The following is a 25,007-nucleotide window of genomic DNA, read 5'->3' on the forward strand; positions in this document are numbered from 1 at the left end:
TAAGTCATTTCAAGCCATAACTACCAAACATCAATATTTATTTAATTGGGCCATCACCTTTAATTTATGCATGGTTGGTGATGTAAACCCATTTGCAAAGGGTTGAAGATGGATTTTCAAAGGTTTTTTTTTTTTTTTTATGAAATTTATTGAATGAGAGAGAAAGTGATGAGTTTATGGAGGGTTGAATGTAAAGTATTTGGTTCAAAGTTTGAATGTGTTTGGATGGAAAATGAAGATGATAACAATGGTGTTCAAGTAGGATTAAAGAATGAAGGTTTAGAAAGATGAAGAAGGAGAATGAAGAACGGGGTTGGAAGAATCACTCATCCGGAATTGGTGCCACACACAAGGTGGTGTTCCTTGATAAATCAATTTCTTGCATCACTCAAGTAACTAAGGAGATTCACTCTCACACTTTAGAAGGTGATTAAAAACTCAAATTCAAGGTCTATCTTTTTTTATTAGAAAATGTGCAGCCTATAAATAGGAATGACATCAAGTTGGTTACACAAGTGAAATGATAACCAAAAACAACAATTGATGGTGTCATTAAACCTAATTAAAACTAGAATTGATAACAACAATTGATGTAGTCATTATACCTAATTAAAACTAGAATTGATAACAACAATTGATGTAGTCATTATACCTAATTAAAACTAGAATTAAGACACATAAACATATGGAAAATTGTGCAACTCCTTGGTCAGCCAAGAGGCAACCATAATCCTAGAGTTTTCCCCTTATTAAACCTTAATTTCTTTAAATTAAAACAAGCCTATAGGTGGTGCAAATCCCAAGACAATTGACAGTCACTTTAACACAAGTTTGAGCCTTTATTTCAACTAACAAAATGCTAATAAAACCACTCAACAAAAGTGGCACCCTCTACTATTCTTGGAACATGGTGCAATCAACAATCCGAAGCTTTTCCATTTGTAACTTGGGCCTAAATTCAAATGGCATGGTTAACACTTGTTGAAGAGCTTCCTTGGCCTCCTTTGTTCTAACCCTTGCCATAGGTCCTCCATGTCCTTCTAAAGGTTCCTTGCCCTTATTCCTTGCCTTGTCCTCATCACTCTCTCCCTCTTCAAAAGGATTTGTCCTCAAATCGGCTTCTCGATCTACATCAAAAAGAGTTAAGTCGAACACATTAAATGTAGTACTCACATTATACTCACCGGACAATTCAATCTTGTACGCATTATCATTTATCCTTTCAAGTACTTGAAATGGACCATCCCCTCTTGGTTGAAGCTTGGATTTCCTTTGCTCCGGAAACCTCTCCTTTCTCATGTGAACCCAAACCCAATCTCCGAGTTGGAAAACAACCTTTTTGCGCCCCTTGTTTGCTTGTTTAGCATAGCTCTCATTCCTCTTTTCAATTTGGGCCTTGACTCTTTCATGGAGCTTTTTCACATAATCCACTTTGGCTTGTCCTTCCTTATGCTTAAAAACTGAAATATTAGGCATTGGTAACAAATCAAGAGAAGTTAGTGGATTGAAACCATAAAAAACCTCGAAAGGAGAACAACTAGTGGTGCTATGCACAATCCTATTATAAGCAAATTCAATGTGAGGTAAGCAAACTTCCCAATTTTTAAGATTTTTTTTCAAAACGATCCTTAGCAAGATACCCAAAGTCCTATTCACGACCTTCGTTTGTCCATCCATTTGAGGGTGACAAGTAGTAGAAAATAGTAGCTTAGTACCCAACTTCCCCCATAAGGTCCTCCAAAAATGGCTTAGGAACTTGGAGTCCTATCACTAACAATGCTTCTTGGTAATCCATGGAGTTTCACCACTTCTTTGAAGAACAAATCCGCCACATGATTAGCATCATTAAATTTCCTACAAGGAATAAAATGAGCCATTTTAGAAAACCTATCAACAACAACAAATATGGAATCCTTACCATGACTTGTTCTAGGCAGCCCTAAAACAAAGTCCATTGATAAATCAATCCATGGAGAATCCGGAATTGGTAAAGGGGTATACAAACCATGAGGCATTACCTTTGACTTGACCTTTTTGCAAACAATACAATGCTCACAAAATTTTTGCACATCTTTCTTCATGTTAGGCCAATAAAAATGCTCTTTCAATGTATTTAAGGTCTTTTGGACCCCAAAATGCCCCCATCAACCCTCCTTCATGTGCTTCACACACAAGCAAGTTTCTAGTAGAACACTTGGGCACACATAATTTATTTTCTTTGAATAGATAGCTCTCATATTTATAAAAACCATCTTTAGAAAACTTTTCACAATTTTTGAAGATTTCACCAAAGGTGTCATCTCCTTCATACATTTCTTTCAAGCAATCAAATCCAATCATTTTTGTTTCAAGCATAGAAAGCAAAAGGTGTCTTCTTGACAAGGCATCCACAACAATATTTCCTTTTCCCTTTTTATGTTTAATAACATAAGGAAATTGCTCAAGAAATTCCACCCATTTGGAATGCCTTTTGTTTAGCTTACCTTGTCCTTTTAAGTATTTTAGGGACTCATGATCACTATGGATCACAAACTCCTTGGATAAAGATAGTGTTGCCATGTTTTCAACGCTCTCACTAAGGCATAAAACTCCTTATCATAAGTAGAATAGTTAAGGGTAGGATCACTTAATTTTTTACTAAAATAAGCAATTGGATGACCTTCTTATAACAATACAGCCCCAATCCCAACATTTGAAGCATCACATTCAATTTCAAAAGATTTTGAAATTTTTTGCGAAACAAGTATGGGGGCATTGGTTAACTTTTGATTAAGAGTATTGAAAGCTTCTTCTTGTTTCTCCCCCCATTTGAAAACAAAATTTTTCTTAATTAACTCATTCAAAGGTGCTGCCAAGGTACTAAAATCCTTCACAAATCGTCTATAAAAACTTGCTAGGCCATGAAAACTTCTCACCTCGGTCACACTTTTAGGTGTAGGCCACTCTTGGATAGCCTTGACCTTTTCTTCATCAACTTGAACCCCTTTGGAACTCACTACAAAACCAAGAAACACAACATGGTCTTTGCAAAAAAATACATTTTTCAAGGTTAGCATACAATTGTTCCTTCGTAAGCACACACAACACCGATTTTAAGTGTGCAACATGCAAATCAAGGGTTGTGCTATAAATAAGGATATCATCGAAGTACACCACTACAAATTTACCAATGAATTCTCTCAAAACATGGTTCATTAATCTCATGAAAGTGATTGGTGCATTAGTCAAACCGAAAGGCATAACCAACCATTCATATAATCCATATTTAGTTTTGAAAGCGGTTTTCCATTCATCTCCTTATTTAATCCTTATTTGATTGTAACCACTTTTCAAATCAATTTTGGAAAAGAAACAAGCACCATGCAATTCATCAAGAAAATCATTAAGTCTAGGTATTGGATACCTATATTTAATGGTAATATTGTTTAAAGCTCTACAATCGGAGCACATCCTCCAAGAACCATCTTTTTTTGGAACCAAAATTATCGGGACAACACATGGACTCATGCTATCTCTTACCCATCCCTTACCAATGAGTTCCTTCACTTGTCTTTGGATCTCCTTGGTCTCTTGAGGATTACTCCTATAAGTTGGCCTATTAGGCAAAAAAGCTCCTGACACGAGATCAATTTGATGCTTAATTCCCCTCAATGGTGGCAATCTACTTGGAACACTTGATGGAAACACCTCCTTAAATTCCTGCAAAAAAGTTTTCACACTAGAAGACAATTCAAAGTTGTCAAAAGTGTTAGTGGTCAAAATATAATTTTTGCAAATCAACAAGTATAGGGGCTGTTTTGAATGAAACAACCATTTGACCTCTCCTTTTGTAGCTAGAAAATTCTCCCTCACTTCAAGTGTTTCAATCATCTTTTTCCTCTCTTGTGTTTCCCTTTTTTTGTCCTCACTTTTTGAACTCTCAAGTGTTTGGCTCTCTTTTACTTTTCTCTCTTTTCTTGAAGAATTCTCTCTCTCATTTTTCTTTGATCCTCACACACTTCTTGTGGACTCAATCGTTTGAGCACTATCTTTTTGCCTTGATACGTGAAAGAGATCTTGTTGGTGAAACCATCATGATTAGCCCTCTTATCAAATTGTCATGGTCTCCCCAAGAGTAAGTGGCTGACCTCCATAGGAACAACATCATAATGCACCTTATCATTGTACTTTCCAGTGGAAATATCCAACTCCACTTGCTTCCTTACTTGCACCTCTCCATCCTCACTAAGCCATTGAATCTTATACGGCCTAGGATGTGGTTTTGTGACTAAATTCAATTTAGACACAAGTATTTCACTTGCCACATTGGTACAACTCCCCCCATCAATGATCATCATGCAAACTTTGCCATTGATCAAACATCTAGGGTGGAAAATGTTTTCTCTTTGACTTTCCTCCATAGACTTCAATTGATGGCCAAGTAACCACCTAATCATCAACAATTCTCCCTCCGGTGTTTTCTCCACTTCCTCCTTATCATCCTCACTCTCTTCTCCCTCAACTTTGGACTCACTAATGTACTCTCCGTCTCTAAGAATCATGGCTTTCTTGTTAGGGCACTCCTATGCATAATGTCCCAAGCCTTGGCATCGAAAACACTTCACATCCCGACTTTTTTTGGAGGAGTTTTTGATGGTATTGGTCCTGCAGCTCAACAATATCACGAATATCACTATTTAAACCATTAAGAAATCTAGCCATAGTTACCTCTTCATCCTCTTCTATCTTGGCTTGAATCATGAGCACCTTCATTTCTTTATAGTATTCCTCAACGCCTTTGCTACCTTGGGACAACTTTTGAAGTTTGAATTTTAAGTCCCTAGTATAGCTTGCCGACACATACCGCTTCCTCATGATCCGTTTCATCTCAACCCAAGTTTCCACCAAAGGCTCCTCATTTCTAGCTCTCTCCCTTTTCAATTTGTTCCACCACACAAGAGCATAATATGAGAATTCCACAACTGCTAGCTTCAATTTTTGGGCCTCTTCATAGGTGTTACATGAGAAGATATGCTCTATCTTGAGCTCCTACTCCAAATATGCCTCTGGATCACTTTTGCCTTTAAAGGGAGGAATGTTGAGCTTGACTCCTTCAATTCGGTTTGGCCTTGGATCACCACCATTTCCTCCTCTTCTTTCTTCCTCATGACGTTCACGATTCTTTAATCTCTCAATTCTTTCATACAACTCCTCATTGTTCTCCCTCAATAATCATTGCATTTGAGCATTGAGAGCATCCAACAAGAATCTTTGTGCCCCATCCAATTGATGTTCACCACTACCTAACATATTCAAAATAAAAATAATAATTGTTATAAAGAAAATAGAACCTCAACACACTCAAGTGTATCTCTCAAATATGGCTTTTTTTATAAAAAAAATTGTACACTCTTGCCTTTTTCCACTCTAGAATTCTCCTTGAGTTCTAAAGCAATTCAAGATAAATTTTACACAAAGTTCAACCACCAATTTGTGACAAGGAAAAGGCTTAGGGTTAGGCTAACAAAAGCTTAGAACAAGGATGAAAAATTCCAGCAACTACACTATGGGATTTTTTTTTGAAGGAATTAAACTTCATAATTCGGTAATTCAAACCTTCTAACAACCAATTATATTACCTTCAAGAGTTTTTGAAAGCTATTATAGCATGAACCATTCAGCCCAAATAATTTTTTTTAAATAAGTTTATGTTTTTTTTAATAAGAAATTAAAGGCCTAATTTTTGCAATGGTTCAACCTCAATAAAAAAAAATAGCATGAACAAGGTAATATAAAATGGCAATGAAGAAATTAGAAGGATGTTACCAAGAAATTTCAACCCACGCACTCTTGAAAAACCCTTGAACCGAAGCTCTGATAACAAAAATGATGTAAACCCATTTGCGCAAGGGTTGAAGATGGATCTTCAAAGGTTTTTTTTTAATGAAATTTATTGAATGAGAGAGAAAGTGACGAGTTTATGGAGGGTTGAATGTAAGGTATTTGGTTCAAAGTTTGAATGTGTTTGGATGGAAAATAGAGATGATAACAATGGTGTTCAAGTGGGATTAAAGAATGAAGGTTTAAAAAGATGAAGAAAGAGAATGAAGAAGGGGGTTAGAAGAATCACTCCTTCGGAATTGGTGTCACACACAGGGTGGTGTTCCTTGATAAACCAATTTCTTGAATCACTCAAGTAACTTAGGAGATTCACTCTCACACTTTAGAAGGTGATTAAAAACTCAAATTCAAGGTCTATCTTTTTTATTAGAAAATGTGTAGCCTATAAATAGGAATGACATCTAGTTGGTTACACAAGTGAAATGATCACCAATAACAACAATTGATGGTGTCATTAAATCTAATTAAAACTAGAATTGATAACAACAATTGATGGTGTCATTATACCTAATTAAAACTAAAATTAAGACACATAAACATATGGAAAATTGTGCAACTCCTTAGTCAGCCAAGAGGCAACCACAATCCTAGATTTTTCACCTTATTAAACCTTAATTTCTTTAAATTAAAACAAGTCCATAGGTGGTGCAAATCCCAAGAGAATTGGCAGCCACTTTAACACAAGTTTGAGCCTTTATTTCAACTAACAAAATGCTAATAAAACCACTCAACAAAAGTGGCACCCTTTACTATTCTTGTAACATGGTGCAATTAACAATCCGAAACTTCTCCACTTGTAACTTGGGCCTAAATTCAAATAGCATGGTTAACACTTATTGAAGAGCTTCCTTGGCCTTCTTTGTTCTAGCCCTTGCCATAGGTCCTCCAAGTCCTTCTAAAGGTTCCTTACCCTTATTCCTTACCTTGTCCTCATTAGTTGGATACCTTTCTTTCACACTTTTGTTTACCCTACCTTTCTTTAAAGCACTATTTTTTTCACTTTATTTTTCTCACTCTCTCAACTTATAAAATAAAAAAAATAAAGGTTATATTAGTGAGTACTGTAAAAATATTATTTATGATACTAACAAATATTTTTTTTATTAAAAAGTTGAAGTAAAAATACATTCATAACCTTGAATATTGTATTTTTTATAGTTTTTTATTGAATAAAAATAGTAATTTTGCTAACTCCAATAACAGGACTAGCTACATCTTTTAGAAGATAAAACATTAACTACATTAGTAAAAATAAATTAGAGTTTCTTAAAATGAACAATAAATTAGAAAATTCAATTGTAACTATTAGTTACCATCCCATTATTTAGCTATACCATAGAGTGCTGCAATTTATTTTTTTAATTAAAGATGCAAAAAGTAATGAAGGCTTAAATAAAGGGTAATTTGTTTTATCAACAAAGTTAGATCTAGTAAAAAAAGATTAGTTTTAATAATGTGTTTGAATCATCACACGTAGATGATTAAATATTTAGTGTTTGACCATGTCTTAAAATAGAATTACCTACTTTTAAAGGAGAATCTCATAGAAAAAAGGGGTGCTTTGTTTTGAATTAAAATGTATAATAAAATAGGTTGACACTAAGGTGTATCAAAATAATTTTTTAAATATAAATAAATTGACACTAAGATTGAAACTTAATATACATTTGGATAATTTAATTCACTTTCTTCTTGGATTGGTTAGCTATTTGTCTAACAAATGTTAGTTTTTTTTCTACCTGATAGACCATGAATGTCTCTCAAACTATTGGATCAGAGATTGATTCCACTTACGGTGCATGAGTGCAACTGATATAAAGAAATTTTGCACATGAAACAAATCGAAAATATGTTCTCTTATTAAATAGATTTTTTTCCGACATGTGAACGTATTAACAAGATTTTATATCAGTAATTAACCTTTTGGATTTAACACATGTCTGCCATTAATGTAATAAGATATATAAATAAAAAAATAATTATATTACATTAAAAAATTAAATTGACAATTATTTTGGGATATTTTTTTTTCTTATATAATAATTATAATGAGAGGGAGGAAGTAATGCTTTTTAGTAGTTAATATACACAAACTCGTAAAACAGAAAAAGGTGGCCAATTAATTCAATGAAAACTATGTGCGAATCCTGTGTACATTGTTCATAATTGAAATGCACCAACATTCCAGCTAAGAAATTTAGCTAGACACAGTACAAAGACAAAGTGAAGAGGAAATGAACTCCATTAAATCATTAATGGATGATATGAGAGTACGGCTCCTCTAATGTTTCCAGTCAAAGGGTGGAGACCCAAAGGGTAATGCTTGGCTATGGCTCTCTTCCTTCCATCACTACTGTGGCACGTGTATTACTATGGATTCTCCTCTTTTGCTTCATTAAAACCAAAATAATGACAAATAAAACTACAATTAGAATACTATATTTAAAACTCTAGAATTAAACTAAGAACTAATCTTTTTTTTTAGAGGAAACTAAGAACTAATCTTAACAAGAGAAAAGAGTGAGAGCAGGACAAACTTTATTCTAATTTTGGGTTATCACAAAATTATTTACTTTTCTTCCCAAATGGTATCATGGTGCTATCCCTCTTATGTAAAATTTAACTAAGTTATGAACATTATGCTTCGATGTATTTGTCTCAAGAAGAGTAGAAGAGTCCATTCAAAAGCTATCAAAATACGGTCTAAAATTTGAGAAGTTGAACTTATTATTGAAGGGAGTTATTTTGATTGGAATAGACAATTTCGATAATTTCATTAAGATGTGAGATTGGAAAGCGCTCAGAAGCAAAATTTGTTTTGACAATTGAAGTATCAGTTGATGCAATTGCAGAGAAGTTATAGAAAGACAATTACTAGAGTAAGATCAATGTATTTAGAAATATTGTTGTACACATGCCGAAATCATATAATTCGATCATTAGTATTAAAAGTCCATAAATAAAACTACTAACTGTCAATTTTGAGGGGTTGAAACACTATCACTTGATTCCTCAAACACTGACAACGTCTACTGTTAACCGTTTGACAAGTGTACCAAATGTCCAAGTGGTAAAGACACAGAAGTCCGAGTGTTGATTTCCACAGGGACATTGTTTTGCACTTGTGTTTGATAATTTTCAATTTATAAGAGGAAAAGATAAGATGAGGTAAAAGATGAGTAAAAAGAACAATAACTAAATAGATATTAGTGGACAAAGGAAATAATAATAGACAAAAGAATTAATAGGGAATTCAATGAGATGAGAATGTTAGGACCTAACATGCCTTATTTGCTTAAGATGTATTATTTTTTGTTTTTCTCTATCAATTAGGTGAATTTATCTTACCCACATTTATTAGAATACTTGTCTCTGATGTATCACGATGACAAACCTATTTTACCTATCTATCTCCCAAGTGTCTTTGCAAAGATTCAATAGATAAAATGTATGAAGTTCTAATTCTAGATGCTTGCTTTGATGTATGTGCATAATGCAATCACTCTATGTCTAGCCATGATTTTATTAAGATACCCTTCTTTTTAGTTCTATTAGAAATTACCCTTTGTCAAGCGATTAATTCCTAAAACTGATGCATGCAAAACCTTCATTGTATATTCTATTAAGGATTATCCTCTGTCGAGCACCTAATCCCCAAAGATGATGCAAGGATGAATGATGCATGAAATTAAAAGTAAGAAAGGGTAATAGGAAAGAAAACACATGTTGTATTGATAAATATGAAGTGTACAATACATCTTTCGGCTTTTTAGGCCTGTTAGGCCCTACTAAGGGTTTAGTCTCTCATAACCATAAGGGGCCTTACACTAGAAAAAATATATAAGAACTGATGGAGGAGAAGGGATGGAAAAAGGAATAGAAAATGATGAAAGAGAAGAAAGAATTCCCTAAGGGAGAGTTCTCAGGCTTTGGGTGTGTATTAGAGTGTTTTAAGACTCAGTGTGTCTTTTTTCCTTGGTTTGTCTCTCTTTTTATAGTCGCTGGAGTGGAGTTAGGCCTGCGTACTTGCGCTTAGCGCACTCTGCTCGCTTAGCGCTGGTGCCTATATTCGCGCTTAGTGCGTGCTGCTCGCTTAGTGTCGATGCCTGTATTTGTGCTTAACACGCCTCTCCCTCGCTTAGCGCCAATGCTTGTTTTCCCGCTGAGCGCGTCCTGCGTGCGTATTGGACTGAGTCTTTTTCAACTTTTTGCTATTTTCTTCAGCTTTTAGGCTTTTAATCTCTCATTTTCATATCTGCAAGCCATGAATAGGAAAAACATCAGTTCTTAACAGTTAAGCATGAATAACTACTAAATAATCCTTTTTAAGGATATTTTTATTATAAAAAACAACTCATATTTAGCCGTTATCACCTATTATCGAAAATTGGCTACAAGTTTAACATGTCATCGTATATGTATTCAATTCTCATCTTTTATGAATTCATGTCTATTTACTTTAGCGCATCTTTCTAAATCCTTTACTTTTTTCAATCTTCATTTCTTCTAAAACAATCATTAAATCGAAAACACTTTTATCAAGTTTCCTTACTAACCATCTTATAAACTATTATATTATTGTAATGAAAATGGATGCGTTTATTGAAATTATAATTATTGTATGTATTAAGTATTAAACAATTGTCTGACAAGTTAAAAACTATGAACTTGCTTGTTTAATAAAAAGAACTCATTCAATTGAGAATTGATTAAACAATCAAGAATTGATTCTATGTCTCATCTTTAAACATTTATTTATTAATAGAATGATTTAATGAAAATTCCTTTACTCATTCAAAAATATCTTCCTTTCGAGAAATAAATACAACAATAACAAATAAAACTACAATTAGACTACTATATTTAAAACTCTAGAATTAAACTAAGAACTAATCTTTTTTTCTCCCGATAAAACTAAAAACTAATCTTAATAAGTGAGAGGAGTACAAACTTTATTCCAATTTTGGGTTATCACAACCAAAATTGTTTACTTTTTCCCCAAATGGTATCTTGGTAAAATAACTCTGGTAATTTATTGGTTTTTCCCCTATATTTTAAGGACTCAAGGTCAAGCTAACTGCCTATATATATATATATATGTTAGGATCACATTTTCTAATATACTTTTTTGGACATATCTTTTATTATCATTGATTAAAATTTATTAAAAATTATAAAATTTATTAAGTCTCATATCTTATTTAATAAATTTTTTTCTGGATAGAAATGTGTGTTAAAGAGTATGTTATTTGTACTTGTGTTTCTACTAATCTAAAGGTACCTCTCTCTCCACATACACACCCTGATAGGAGTAACACAGACTCATGATAGGAATTGGGCCCAAAATCCACTCTCGCATGCCTAAGAATCAGTTAGAAGAGGTTAACAGTTTTGGAGTGAAAAAGGTTAATAGTTCTGCCTGAATAGATAATTAAATGTGAGACATGGGGTAAGGCAGATTCTTTCACCGTTTCAGCTTTTAGCTTGGAGCCGTTGGACAATAACCTTGGCTGAGAGCAAATATTAGTAGCGAAAGTGAAATGAGTTAGAATGGATTTACTTTTATAATTATTAAATTTGAAATTTTATTAGGGTAATTTATATAAACAATAATTTAGCATGATTAAGATAGAATAATATATGAGATAAGATTGAGTCAATCTAATTTATTAGACTATTATATCAATTTTAGCATTATTTATAATTAAATCATACAAAAAAAATATAAAAACTTAAATTAAAGTATATTTACATATATTAAAATAAAAAGTTAAAATAATATAATGTCATGATATATAAATATTATTTGTCAAGGAGTCTAATTTAGTTGATTGAACATGATACATGAATTATTATAAATTTTTTGATATTATCTTTGATTTGTATGGATAATAAAATATATAAATATTATTTATCAAATAAAAAAATTATTAACCCACGGTTGTTCAAGAAAATTATATTTTATTTAAAATAATATAGGATATTGGATTCCAACTTAAAACATAGATCATGCACAACCTTGGCAAAAACAATTCTTTTTATTATTATTATGTAACTCTATCCTTATTTCATCATCAACTAATCTTCATATATGTATAAATGGAAAATGTTTCGAATCAAATTGATAGGAGTAAATTGGCCTACGAGCCTAATTATTAAATGGCAAGGAAGTTGTTGGGATAGATAAGACCTACAGAGCTTGAGCCTGTACGTGCCCAAACAATTGGCTTCAGCTAGTTTAGCTTAACCGTCCCACGCATGACCAAAGTTTCACAAGACTTTCAAACCATAACAGTGGAATACCACAAAAACTCAAAAGTGACTTAATTGAGAGAATTACATATACCAATATACACAATCTAGAAAAGTATCTTAACACACTGCAGTATAGACTACATACATATCGAAGAAGAAGCTGAACAAACACAATCAGCACCAATCCACTGATAAATAATCTATAATAGACAAAAGAAACTTGAACAAAAACCATGCCACTTGATAAGCATATACTTTCCTCCGATCTTCTTTATAAGAAACAAATGACAGTATAAAATAGACTGTCATTTATTTCTTATAGAATGGATAGGAGGAAATATTACAAATCAAATACATCAAACATTGTTTAAGATTGAGGAAGACCCTTTGTCTTTCCTATTGGCGATGGAAAGTGCACGAAACTTGGCGACGAAGAATCCCAAGGTGTGACCAACCACAGCAGCAATGAAGATTCCGGCGTTAAAGGACATGACGGCAAGCATAACCATGTAAACGAAGCTGATACGAAATAAGTGGACACCAGCTTGAATAAGTCCTCCCACAAGGGGACTAGTCCCTGGCTTGAGGAGTGGTTGGTTAGATAACACTTCAACAGCCATGGCAAGGAAGAACACAAAAATTAGGGCTAAGATGTACATGCCAACATTGTTCTCAGGCCACCTAGGGAAAAGCACTATGGCATCTTTGCCCCAGTAGAAACTGTTGTGCATCATCATAGACATGTTGTTTCTGTCATTAGACATGGATGACATGTCTTGGCCTGGAGACATATACATATCTTAATTACTCACAAATCACAATGAGGGAAAGAGGGTGAGAGGTTGTAAGGGTTAATTTCTTGGTGGATTGACTTGCTTTTAATGTATAGAGGAACCAATGAAATTTGATGTGGTGATGACACCTGAGAGTTACACAAATGTTTTAGCTGTGTTTTTAGGTTCTCTCGCTGGCTACTATTTTGTTCATTTCTCATCGTCGTTTGTGAGGGGGGTCACATTAGTCCATTCAATTTGTTGAACTCTCTACATATACATATTGGAAACCAGTTAGACAAATAATTAAGAAAAGGAAGATTCTCATTTGTCACGATTAATATTTAACATATGTTGTGTCTCGGTTGTTTGTTTGTGTCTGTCACGAGAAAGTTTGATTTGTTTTATTGTTTTAAAAATAATATTAATTAGTATTTTATTATTAATTATATCTCTATGAAAAGAAGAGAAAGAAATAATAATGTATGAATATAGAAAAATGAATGAGAGATGAGGGATATATAAAAAAGTTATAATTAGATTTAATAATATAAATTTAAGAAGATTATTGTTTTTTCTAGCTTCGTAGTGTATTATAAGTAGCTTTAAACATAAATAAAAAATTAATAATAGAGAAACATATAAGTTGGCTAGTGAAATCTCGGTTATATCGTAGAGGAGGAAACCGTTGGAAGTCTCCTAGAAGAATGAGTCACAAAGTTGGGATCGTTTATGCTAACGGTGCTAAGAGTAAAATGAAATTATTTAATAATCACTTTTAATTTCAAATGAACATGGGTTGTAACGTCTTTGTCTACCTATTACTATTACGATATGCCCGTAGTCTAGTGTGGTATATACCAATTTACTCCTAAGTAATATAACCATTTTTTAAAATGTTGCTTTGCTAATACTTTATAATTTAACTTCTTGAAAATTTAATATTTTAGTGTTAGCTTATGGCTTGTTCATCACTGAAGACGACACTTTACCGTTAACACTATAGTTGCTTTAATATTATTGATTATAACGAGCTGCTTCCGGTATAATTAGCCAAAACTAATTAACACAACTGCTTTAAATGCCGTATACATAAAAAAAAAATTGGTCGGTAAAGGGGTTAATCGTTTTATGACTAGCAATATTTTTATCTGATGAACTTGTCATGGCCGTAATACACATACATTAATAAATGGATTTGTCTAGTTGATTCTAAATAAAAATGTGATTAGACAATCCTGGATTTTATAACTAACAGAATTTAGATAATTATTTTATTTTGAATTCAATCATGCTATGACAATCACACTTAGTTTTATCTTTAATTTCACTTTCATATTATTTATGTGTAAAACTAAAACTTTATAATTGTTAATTAAAGTTAATAATTGAAATTCTACTAAAATACATAAACATATATGCAATAAAATTATAAAATATTACAATCTTAATAATTATTTTTTAATCCTTATATTTTTTATTCACCTCATAAAAAATAAATATGCTGTAATTTTAATTTTTATAATTTTTATCTATAATTTTTAATTAAAAATTAGAATGAAAATGTTGAAAAATATTTAAAGTAATATAATTAGAAGTTATAAAATAAATGAAATTTATTTACCTAAAGTTTGTTTTTTATAATAACAATTTACCTAAAGAAAACTAGAAATATATATATATATATATATATATATATATATATATATTATTATTAAGATTTTAATGTTTTATAGTTTCATTATAATTTTAATTATTAAATTTTAATTAACAAATATAAATTTTTAATTTTATAAATAAATGATATGAAAGAGAAATTAAAGATGATACACTAAATGTGATAGTTATAATATTAATGATAAAATTTTAAATAAGATAATTATTTAAATTTTATTAATTATTTAAGATAAAATTATTTAACCTCGTTTTCTCTTGGGTCAAATAGACAAAGCCTTAATAAATAAATGCTCAATAAAATCATAGTCATACACACAATTCTTATAATATGGAATTTTGTGTCGTTGTGATTGCACGTAGCTAGGCACAATGTATACGAAAGAATTGCTAGTCGTTTACTTTAAATTTCAAACCAGATAAATAAATGCCTTTCAAAAAAAAAAAAAAAAGAACCAGATAAATAAACTGTTGATTAGGCACATAGCTCCAAATTTTTAACTCAGTCACTCGATACAGCATGATTGAGTCGATCCATGCAAATGCTTATCGTTAATGTTATTATTATTTTTTATATATATGAAGGAAACAAATGCTTATCATTATTAAGAGTTTAGAATGCGATTCTACTCTCTCTCTCTCTCTCTCTCTCTCTCTCTCTCTCTCTCTCTCTCTCTCTCTCTCTCTCTCTATATATATATATATATATATATATATATATATATTATAAAATTATGAGATAATGTCATGTGTCAATCTGATATTCATTCATTTTAATAAATATTAAGCAAGATTATTTTATTTTTAATTCAAACAAATATGATTAATAATTAAATACAATCATTTAACATTAGTATAATAGATTTATGTTAATAAATTAATTAATCAATAGATTGATGTTGATAAATGAATCATTAATAAGTAATTATCAATTAGATATTAATATATAAATTAATTTGATCAATTTGTATTTTACAAATTGATATATATATATATATATATATATATATATATATATATATATGTTGTATAATTTTTTTTATACATGTCACTAGTTATATGAAAAATATATAAAAAAGAATTGTTAACACATTGTGATTTTTAGAAGAATTGATAATCATGTTAAATGAAAAATATATGAATATATATGAAAAGAATATCCAAAACTAATATATTGATGTTTTGTTAATAACCAATTGATTGATGCATTGAATATATTTAATTTTAAAATTTATTATACTTTCTTTTATTGTCAAAATTTATTATAATAAATTATATTTATTATCACTTTAATAATTTAAGCTTAATTCAATCAAATAGATTCTTTTTTATCATTACATTTATTCTACATGTCATTTCTGTCTCTTCTATTTTTCAGTTCTATTTAAATTTCAAAAAAAATTATCCATAGAAAATTTGATAGAAATATATAATCAACATTCATTCTAATTAAATAAATATGTATCTTAAACTTTCAATTCTCATAACTTTTAAAAATATTTATTATAATAAATTTAAATTTAAATTGAGTAATATAATTATCAATTTAATATATAATATTTGATAATATTTTTTTATTTATGTTCAACCATTTAATTACAAAATTTAGAAAATATATTTTATCATTTAATTAAAAATATCATGAAAAATAAATGCAGTAAATTATTTCATATTTAGTTAAAAATAATATGCATAATTAGGAATGACAAAGTAATCCATACCCATAAATATTTGCTCATTCACAGTAGATACTAAATGAGTGTCTTTAGTAAGTACCATTTAATTACAAAATTTATTTATGTTCAACCATTTAATTACAAAATTTAGAAAGTATATTATAGCATTTAATTAAAAATATGAAAAACAAATATAATAAATTATTTCATATTTAGTTAAAAATAATATGCACAATTAGGAATGACAAAGAAATTCATACCCACATATAATAGATACAAAATGAGTATCTTTAGTAAGTATCCGTGAGTAGAGTCGTATATGTATATATTTTCACTATCTATTTATTAATGAACACGAGGGCGAATATCATGGTATTTATAGATACGGATATGTGTTACTTGTTTCTTTTAAAATACATAAATATTCTCAATTTTTTTTTACCAAACTTAGATACGTACGTATTCTTTAAAAATATTTTTTATTTTTACATATGCTTTGGAACATAATTTTAGTTGGACCTATATTTTAGTGTAATTTTATTTGAGTTAATATGTTAAAGAGTAATTTATAGATGATTTTGTTTGGAGTTCACAAAATTATTTATTTATTTAAAATTATTCATGGGCATTTTTATTTGTGTAGATTGTAGAATATTTCAACAACTTTAGTTGTAACAATTCAAATTATTTTTTAAAGAAAATATTAAAATAAATAAAAATTACAATAAAAGTATTTGTTAAAATATTTTTAAACTATTTTTTATTTTAGGATATCTTGAGATATTAAAAGAATTCACAGCTATCCGCTTAACTTGTACTGTGCAAGTAACAAACAAGCACATGATAAATATTTATTTAACGAGACAGCTAAAGGAAAGTATTACTTGCGTCCATCCCTCCAATTCTCATCCCTATACACAATATCATATACAATTTTTTGAGAAAAATAATTCAATAAGACATGTACACTTGTAATGTAAAACTATTTGTTTATATATATATATATGAATATTCGTAATTATTTTTTATATATATAGTAACATATATAAAATTAAAAACAAATAATTGATATATATATTATAAAAAATAATAAATTATGAACTCAACACCCCGTGTAGGGCAGGAAATATTTTGCTAGTAAGCTATGACTTGGTTAAGTTGGTGACTTGCGGCTTAGGCAACATTAGGTTCAAACCACATTACGGGACTCACATTTGTCCATTTCTTGACTATATAACTGTCCAGCAATTTTTTTTATTGGTATTGAAAATGGGCGTAATCCATTGGGTTTGGAAAGGATAAGCTGGTCAAAATAAACAATAAAAAGTAGTTTCTATTAAATATGTCTACAAGATTCTTGTAAAAAACAAGTTTATGTTAAGAGTCGTTTTATTAAAAAAATTACAAATATAAGTGGGGAATGAGAAGATGAAAAAAGTCATGGGCCATCACTTGGTGTTGTTCTTACATGGGCCTTTCCTTAGTCTAACCATATTTGGGCCTTTGCTTCCTACACTCCACATTTGCTTCCTGCACCCTATAGAAACCCAAATGGAAAAGATACCATTTGTTATCACTTTTACTCACTAGGCTCCACACTCTCAACCCTAACACACATCCCTTTGTGTGACGACCACTCCCAAGCACCTCCATTTTGTCATCTTTCGTTCTTTGTGTGCACATCCCAACTTCTTTCTTTCTTTCTTTATGCGCATGACTAACACACATCTCTTTTCTTGTTTTTTTCTTTCCTTTTTTTTGGGACATGGTTATAATTTTGGATTGGAGAATCTAGAATAGACAAAAAAAATGAGCACTTATGCATTTCGGAATTATGCATGCACAATTCCAAAATAAGTACCCAAAAAATAGCATATGTTGTATTCTTGGAACTTACCTTGGTTAGTTATTGCAAAACAGAGCAATGAATAGTAACACATCGAGGGCAATTATGGTGACAAAGTCTTTTAGATGGATGGAAAGGAAGTAATTGTGGTGGCTAAGGCTTTTAGACGAAGGTTCCATGGAGGAACATCCCAGGATATTTAAAAACAAGGAGGCATAGCTAGCAAAAAATGGGGTACTGTAACATGCGAGGAAGAGAGAAAGAGATTGCCGCCAAAGTTGGTTAGGGAGAATGGACACGTGTCAGCTGATGCAGGAGGCAGGCAAAACACGCAAATTAAGAGGCCGAATGTGCTATATAAGAAATTTGTTACGAAGAAGTGAAGGGAGCATGCAGAATAGAAACCTTCTCTCTGATACCTCTGTTCTTCCTCTGATTTCCTTGTTGTGTCTCTATCCCTCTGGTTCTAGTTCTCTTCTTAGTCTGCATGACGTTATTTCCATTTCATTTTAGAAGTGTATCATAATATTCGATAGCTTCTATTAATACAAAAAGCCTAGTATCTTTCACTACTGTTGCATTGGTGCTTTCATTTGTAGAAGCAAAGCTTCCAAGATTATTTTGATGATGCCAAAGATTATTAAAGATCCATTCAAACAAGATTAAAGAATCAAGAAGATTCAAGAGAAGACTCAAGATATGCAAGAGCCTCAAGAAAAGTATCAAGGTAAGTTAAAAAGAATTTTTCAAAGAAAAGATTGAACAACACAAAATTGTCCAAGAGAATTTTTCAAGAAATATCTTTTACTAGAGTTTTTACTCGCTGGTAATCGATTACCATAAGGTAGTAATCGATTACCCGAAACCCAAAATATTTTATAACTAATTTACAAAGTAGTAATCGATTACCATGGGCATGTAATCGATTACCATTGTCTTGTAACATTAAAAAATATTTTCAAAATAGTGTAATCGATTACACAATATTTGTAATCGATTACCAGTGATTTTTGAACGTTGGATTTCAAACCTCAACATGAAAAGTCCCAACTTTTGATAAAATAAACTGTGTAATCGATTACACTGTTATGGTAATCGATTACCAGTGACTGATTTTGAAGAAATTGTCAAGAGTCACAACTTTTAACATGATTTCTTCAAGAGCCATCAAATGGCTATAAATATGTGACCATGACACGAATTTCAAAATGATTATTCTCAACATCTTTTTAAAATTTTTTGTTCAACACTTGCTTTTTCAAGAAAAGTTCATTGGACAAAAACTTGTGCTATTCTATTTTCTTCCTCTTCTCCATTCTTACAAAAAGCTTTTCAAGAGATCGACTCTTGGTTGTAAAAGTTTTCAAGAGACGGTCTACTTGGTTGAAACACTGAACACAAGGGACCAACATTCCTTGGGTTCATTGCAAGAAGCGGGATTTGCTTCTTGGTTGATCACTAGAGACAAAAGACCAACGTCTTTTGGGTTCATTGCAAGAAGTGAGTATAACTTCTTGGTTGTTATCACTGGACACAAGAGACTAACGTCCTTTGGGATTCATTGCAAGAAGTGGGAATAACTTCTTGGTTGTAATCACTGGACACAAGGTACCAACATCCTTTGGGGTCCATTGCTTGTAAAGAATTTTACAAGGAGTGGAAACTCTCAAGTGGGATTTACTTGAGGACTGGATGTAGGCACGGGTTGTGGCTAAACCAGTATAAATCCGATTTTGCATTCTTTCTTTCCTTAATCTCTTTTACTTTCTGTTGTGTTTATATTTCTTTAAAGTTACTTCTCCTTATTTATTATTCAAGTAACTTATAATTAAAGAAATAATTGAATCTAGGGAATATCTAAGAAAACGATATTTTCAATTAGGAATAGTCAATGAAATCTTAATTCAAATCTCCCTTCTTAAAATTTCTGAGGTCACTTGTCTAACATCATTGTCATCAATGGCTAAGCACAACGACCGCACACGGTTACAACATCTCCAGTCTCAAGTTTCAGCTATTCAAACATGGATGGAGGATCAACGTACTCGTGATAAAAAATTACAGGACCGCTTCGATGAACTTCAAGCTTCAAACCAAGCTCGGATGGATCTCACGCAACGATCTATCGATTTGTTGATTCAAAGTCAATCTCATACCATTGGTGGTTCGAAATCAAATCGTGGCACTCCAGGTTCGTCTAACGGCGTTTCGGTTACTTCGATTGCGACAGTTTCTGCAGTTCGAGACATTTCTTTGGGTTTTCCGCATTTTGATGGCAATACACCAGTCTTGGAGTGGATCTTCAAAGAAGAGAAGTTCTTCAATTATCATAGCACTCCAGATCTGGATCGAGTTGATATTGCTTCTATTCATTTTCAGAAGGATGTGATTCCCTGGTTTCAGATGTTGTAGTGGATGCAAGTTGTGAGCACCTGGGCTGAGTTAACACGTGCTCTGGAAACACAATTTGGTCCTTCACTGTTCAATTGTCCCATGGCAGAATTATTCAAACTTCAACAATCTGGTACAATTGCTAATTATTGTTTGAAGTTTATGGCATTAGCTAATAGATATGAAGGTTTGACTCCTGAGGCTTTGCGTAATTGTTTTATTAGTGGATTGAACAAAGACATTCGTAGTGATGTTGTTGCTCAAGCTCCTAATAATTTTGTTGCGTGCTGTTTCTTTAGCTAAATTGTATGAGGAGAAGTATGTTACAATGTCTGTTACTCATTCTACACAATTTTCACCTAGATATTCCACCTTGTCTTCTTCAAATCATCATAATAATGTACAAAAAAATCAACCTAGAAACAATTTACCTCCTTTACTTCCCACACCCAATGTGCCTCCTGTTTGAAACACTTCTGTTAAGAAAATTAGTCCTGCTGAAATGCAATTCTGAAGAGAGAAAGACCTTTGTTATTTTTGCAATGAGAAGTTTTAATTCACTCATAAGTGTCCTAATAGACAAATTTTATTGCTACAAACTGAGAGTGATGATGTTGAGCTTGAAGGTCATGATAGTAAAGACATAATTGATAATGTGGATGGTAATGCAGAGGTGATTCTTGAAGATCATCACTTATCACTGAATGCATTGAAGGGTGGTAGGGGTGTAGGCACAATCATGTTTACGACCTATATGGATAAGCTTCCAGTTAAGGTTTTGGTGGATGGAGGCAGTTCGGACAATTTTTTACAGCCAAAAGTTGCTAAAGTCCTTAAGCTACCTGTGGAACCAACACCTTCTTTTAAGGTCATGGTGGGGAATGGAAATTACATGGCTGCTGAAGGCGTGGTCAGCAAGTTGACTATCAAGGCCAAAAATGCCAGGTTCCAATTACCTGTGTTTTTATTACCCATATCAGGAGCTGATCTCATCTTGGGATCTAGTTGGTTGAAAACTATTGGTCCTCATATTGCAAACTATGATAAGTTGCAATTGAAGTTTATGTATGATGGTAAGTTCACCACTTTAGAAGGAGAAACTGATATGATTCCTGCTAGGCTCAATTACATCACATTAGGAGAATGTTGAATACATATGCTATTGTTGAGATATTCACCATGCAGTTAATTGAGCCTAATTCAATGCAATTTCCCATAGTGGAATTGCCCAATGATATGGAACTTGAATTGGCATTGCTTCTCCATTCTTATAGTTGTAGAAGCAAAGATATCATGATGTTTTGATGATGCCAAAGAAACGCGCTTCTCAAGTTTGATCCAAAACAAGACTCCAAGAAATCCAAGATAAATGATGAAGTTAGTCTCTAAAGTCTTAGAAAGAAGTTTCCAAATTGATGATGCATAAGTTATGGCCAAAGGTTTTTCTCAAAAGCTTTTAAAAGATATATTTACTCTCTGGTAATCGATTACCAGTGAGAAATTTTCTAAAATAACTCCCAACAGTCACATATTTTCAAATGATTTTGAATGACCATCAAAGGCCTATATATAGGTGACTTGGGACACGAATTTTCCAAGAGAGTTTTTCTGAACTGAAATGTCTTATCCTCTCAAAAAGATTCATTGGTCAAACACTTGCATATTCAATAAGGAATCTTGATTGATCTTCAATTGTAATATTCTTCTCTTAAAGAGAGAAACTTCTTATTCTTCTTATTCAAAGGAAATTGTTTAAGAGATCGAGGCTCTCTTAAGTTGTAAGGATTCCTGAACACAAGGGAAGGATTGTCCCTGTGTGGTTCAGACTTTGTAAAAGGAGTTTTATAAAGAGAGTGGAAAATCTCAAGTGGGTTGCTTGAGGACTGGACGTAGGCACGGGAAGTGGCCAAACTGGTATAAATCGAGGTTGCATTTCTCTCTTCCCTTATCTCATTTATTTTATTGCAATCAATTTTGTCTTGCATGTTTAAAAAATATTATTAAATTGGTTGTTGCTTCTTCTTCTGCATTTTAAGCCTATCCTGCTAAAGTTATTAAGGCCACTTGTCCAACAATAGTGTTGTGTTTGGAACTCCTACTTCATTACCCCCTCCAAGGTTTCATGATCATTATATTCCATTTGTTGAAGGCTCTCAACTTGTTAAGGTCAAACCTTACAGGTATCCTCACAGTCAAAAGGAGGAAATTGAAAAGTTAGTGAATGGTATGCTAGAAGAAGGAATTATTCATCCAAGTAAAAACCCATTCTCATTTCCAATAATCTTGGTCAAGAAGAAAGATGGATCATGGAGAGTATGCACGGATTATGGAGCACTAAATTCCATCACTATCAAAGACACATTTCCAATTCCAACTGTTGATGAATTGATTGATGAATTATATGAAGTGGTTTTTTTTTTCTAAGTTAGATTTCAAATCTGGCTATCACCAAATTCTTTTTAATCCTGAAGATAGATACAAGACTGCTTTTAGAACACACCATGGGCACTTTGAGTGGTTGGTTATGCCTTTTGGCTTGACCAATGCACCGATAACTTTTCAAAGTTTGATGAGTGATATTTTCAAAGGAGCATTGAGGAGATTTGTTTTGGTTTTTTTTTTTTATGACATCCTTATACTCAGTTCTAACTAGAAGGATCATTTGTCTCATTTGGAAGTGGTGCTAAATACCTTGAAGCAACACCATTTATTTGCTAGATTCTCAAAATGTGCATTTGGAGTTAGAGAAATTGATTATTTAGGTCACACTCTTTTAGGAGTTGGTGTAGCTATGGAAACAACAAAACTGCAAGCGGTGTTGAATTGGCCATTACCTACATCTCTCAAGTAGTTGAGAGGATTTTTAGGCTTGACAGGTTATTACAGGAGGTTTGTGAAAGGTTATGCTACAATAGCAACACCTTTAACTGATCTTTTAAAGAAGGATTCATTTAAGTGGTCTGCATGCACCACTAATGCAGTTAATCAATTGAAGGAGGCTATGACTTCAGCTCCAGTCTTAGCAATTCCGAATTTCAAAGAACCCTTTATGTTAGATACTGATGCCTCAGGAATTGGAATTAGGGCAGTTTTGAGTCAAGTTGAGCACCCAATAGCATATTTTTCAAAAAAATTGTCATCTAGAATGCAAAAACAATCTGCCTACATTAGAGAATTTTATGATATTACTCAAGCATTGGCTAAGTTTTGGCATTATTTGTTGGACCATAAATTCATTATCAGAACTGATTAGAAGAGTTTAAAGGAGTTGTTAGAACAACGATTGCAAACTCCGAAGCAACAACAGTGGCTTCCCAAATTTTTGGGATATGACTTTTTTATTCAATATAAGCCGGGTAGAGAGAATATACCTGCTGATGCCTTATCAAGAAGTTTATTGATGGCTTGGTCTGAGGCAGTAGGGGTATGGATGAATTAGGTAGTTGAATTGTTACAAGAGGATGATAATTTGGCTGCAATATATAAGCAATGCAGGGAAGGTACTATGAAAGGCACTAAGTATATAGTGAAGGATGGGTTGTTATTTTGGAAGGGCAGAATGATGATTCCTGAGAATCAAGCATTAAAACAGCAGATTATGCTGGAGTTTCATGCTTCAAAGATTGGTGGTCATGAGGGAGTCACCAAGTCAGTATCTAGGATATGTAAGCAGTTTTATTGGCCAAAAATGCAGCAAGACATAAGGGATTTTGTGAGAGAATGCACTATTTGCCAACGAACTAAAGTAGAACAAGCGTTGCCAGCAGGATTATTACAGCCACTGCTTATTCCCTAGAGAATTTGGGAGGATATTGCTATGGATTTCATCACTAATTTGCCATTTTCACATGGTTACTCTACTATCTTAGTTGTGGTGGAAAAACTTTCAAAATTTGCTCATTTCATAGCACTTAAAGCTACTTTTAATAGTAAGATTGTGGAAGATGCTTTTATTGCTAATATTGTTAAAATGCATGGGTTTCCTAAGACAATTTTCTCTGATAGAGATCATGTTTTCATCAGTTCATTTTGGCAGCAGTTGTTCAAAGTACAAGGCACAACTTTGGCCATGAGTTCTGCTTATCACCCTCAATCGGATGACCAAACTAAGGTGTTGAGTAAGACACTGGAAATGTATTTGAGATGCTTTGTGTTTGATTATCCTAAAGCATGGTTTGATATGCTTCCTTGGGCTCAATTAGGGTACAATACTTCATTCCATCATAGCATTGGTATGCCTCCTTTCAAGGCTGTCTTTGGTCGGGATCCACCATCAGTTGTTCCTTATGAGTGCAATTCAAAGGATCCAACCTCTATACAAGAATCATTGACTGCTAGGGATACCTTGCTGCATTAGTTGAAACTCAATCTGCTAAGAGCTCAAAATTACATGAAGCAGAATGCCGATAAGAAGAGAATGGATTATAAGTTAGAAATTGGAGAATTGGCTTTAGTAAAGTTGCAACCATTAGACAACATTCAGTGGCTTTGAGGAAAAATCAAAAACTTGGT

The 25,007-nt window shown here is 32.3% G+C and overlaps 1 protein-coding gene across 1 annotated transcript; it reads right to left on the reverse strand.

The window, feature by feature from the left end:
- Nucleotides 1-12,005: 12,005 nt before the first annotated feature.
- LOC114395913 (copper transporter 1-like) lies at nt 12,006-13,128 on the reverse strand. The gene has a single exon (XM_028357786.1). It carries the CDS (start codon nt 12,930-12,932, stop codon nt 12,492-12,494), a length of 441 nt encoding a protein of 146 aa, XP_028213587.1. The 5' UTR covers nt 12,933-13,128; the 3' UTR covers nt 12,006-12,491.
- Nucleotides 13,129-25,007: the final 11,879 nt, after the last annotated feature.

This window comes from Glycine soja, chromosome 18, assembly GCF_004193775.1.
Source record: "Glycine soja cultivar W05 chromosome 18, ASM419377v2, whole genome shotgun sequence".
NCBI lineage: Eukaryota > Viridiplantae > Streptophyta > Magnoliopsida > Fabales > Fabaceae > Glycine > Glycine soja.